Source organism: Penaeus vannamei, chromosome 28 (assembly GCF_042767895.1).
Source record: "Penaeus vannamei isolate JL-2024 chromosome 28, ASM4276789v1, whole genome shotgun sequence".
Taxonomy (NCBI): Eukaryota; Metazoa; Arthropoda; class Malacostraca; order Decapoda; family Penaeidae; genus Penaeus; species Penaeus vannamei.
In genome coordinates this window covers 23,436,155-23,438,654 of record NC_091576.1, presented here as the reverse complement: position 1 = coordinate 23,438,654, position 2,500 = coordinate 23,436,155, and the positions used below count along the sequence as shown (strand labels likewise).

General features: G+C 37.9%; 1 protein-coding gene across 1 annotated transcript in view; it reads left to right on the top strand.

Moving 5' to 3' along the window:
* Nucleotides 1-2,500, top strand: part of LOC113822875 (uncharacterized) — a 66,675-nt gene that overhangs the window by 39,265 nt on the left and 24,910 nt on the right. Inside the window, exon 2 of the mRNA XM_070141947.1 lies at nucleotides 809-1,028. Coding sequence (XP_069998048.1) covers nucleotides 809-1,028 — 220 coding nt within the window. The remainder of the gene's footprint in view (nucleotides 1-808; nucleotides 1,029-2,500) is intronic.

Genomic DNA, 2,500 nt, shown 5'->3' with positions numbered 1-2,500 from the left:
CACACACACACACACACTTATGCACACACACACAGAAGGGGTCATAGCCTACCCCTAGCACGTGGTATGATTTTTTTTCTTGTTTTATCCGCGTTTCCGTCTTTGCAAGGTTCCATGTCCTTCCTGCTTCCTGCTTTTGGTCTTGCTCTATACTTCCTAAATATTTTTTTTCAGTTACCCTTTCTCTAAACTCTTTCAATATTTTATAAAGATGTATATTGATTAACCATTTTTTTAGAATTTTCGTATATGTGTAATTTTTAATTCGAGTAGAACTTGCCCTATGAATAAAAAAATAGCATAGTTTCTCGCATTTCACCGTTTTCTTTGAGAAGCGAAAGAAAAAGGGAAGCCATAACATCTCACGTGCACCCTGCTTGGCTGCCTAATTATCGGCTTCATACTAAACATGTCTAGCTAATTACCTCCCTCCTTATCGCACCTGTCTATCTACCTAATTAATTGTTTGTAAACATTACTCTCTTTCGAGCTTAGCTACCATAGTTTGCCTTACTTTTGCTATCTTTGATGTTATTTTCTTTGTATTTTTAACTGTATGTGTATATACGTACTTATATACATACGATAGATGTAATATTGATGGGTATACTTATAATTTGCTCTACTTGTAATCTATCACTGATACCATTCAATAAAGAATGTGGTTATATACAACTCATACAATATACTCATTCTCATTTATTCGTAAATATCTGCGTTACAACCAGAACACCAAAACAACAACAATAAACAAACAAACAAACAAACAAGAACAACCCAAACTGACTCTCCCCCCTCTCCTCCCCAGCACCACGCCCCAGGCTCCGAAGGCATCCGAGTAGGAGAAGCAGCCGACGCCCCGACGTGCCCCCCGCCCGCCACGCCCTTCATGCCCGAGCTGTGCAGTGCCCCCGCCTGCCTCCACCACCAGCAGTGCCAGCAGGAGCGGGGCGGGAAGGAGTGGGAGCTCGCCTGCTGTTTCAACGGCTGCGTGCACACGTGTCTGCCGCCGGTGGGGAGTCCGCCCGGTGAGGTCCTGCGCGCTTGCGTTTCTGGTCTTTTGGTGGTTTTATGTTGTTTTTGTTTGTTTTTGTTTTACGCCTGTGGATTCTCCGATAAGTAATTGTATATTCTGTGTAAGTTTAGTGTGTATTTACGGATGTTTGTATATATAAATATATATATATATATATATATATATATATATATATATATATATATATATATATATATATATATGTATTTCAATATATCCACACACATTGCCATAACATAATTAGCTCTCATAGACATAGATATACGTAAATACACACACACACATACACACACACACACACACACACACACACACACACACACACACACACTCACACACACACACACACACACACACACACACACACACACACACACACATATATATATATATATATATATATATATATATATATATATATATATATATACATACACATATATGAATAGATGCAAATCATCACGTACATTTATGTGTATGTGTATGTCTATGAGAGTTAATTATGTTATGGCAATGGTAATATAATGATGATTACAATGGTATCAATACTTGTTATAACAACGATGAATGTATCATTATCGCCACCACCACCATCCATATCATCACCATCATCATCACATTATCATCATTATCATTACCATCATCATCATCACCATCAAAATCATCATAATCATCATCACCACCATCATCAACACCACTACCATCCACATCACCATCATCCACACAACCAACCACATTATCCACATTATCATTATCATCGTCCTCATCCTTATCATCATCATCACCACCACCATCCACTTAATCCTCATCACCACCATCCACATCATCATCAGCACCATCTCCACGACCATTATCATTCTTCCATTCACGATCAAAGTAACAACGAAGAAGGAGATGGCAAGGATGAAAATGACATCCGCAACGACCTTCATCTTACTTCATTTTCCTCTTCATTTTCCCCCGACATCGCGTGAGCTCCCCAACGACTCAATAAAACTTGTTATGTTTATTAAGAAAAGAACATTAAAGAACAGGGAGGTGAACACTACGGCTCAGATGAGTACAAGGTTTATTTATCTCTGTTTTTACTCCATCTCATTTTACTTTTTTCCTCTTCTTTCTTCTTCTTCTTTTCTTCTCCTTCTCATTTTACTTTTTTCTTCATCTTCATGTTTTGTTTTTTTCTCTTCTTTTCTCCTTCTCATTTTACTTGTTTCCTCTTCTTTTTCTTCCTATTTTTCTATTTTTCCTACTTTTTTTCTTATCATTACTCCTTTTTCCTTCTTTTTCTTTTTTCCACTTTTTCTCCTCCTTTCCCCCTTTTCTCCTCCTCCTCCTCCTCCTCCTACTCCTCCTCCTCCTCTTCTTCTTCTTCTTCTTCTTCTTTTCTTTTTTTTTCTTTTTATTATTCCTCTTTTTTTCCACTCATCGTCGCAGCTTCTTTGGTGACGAGACGAGTCAAGG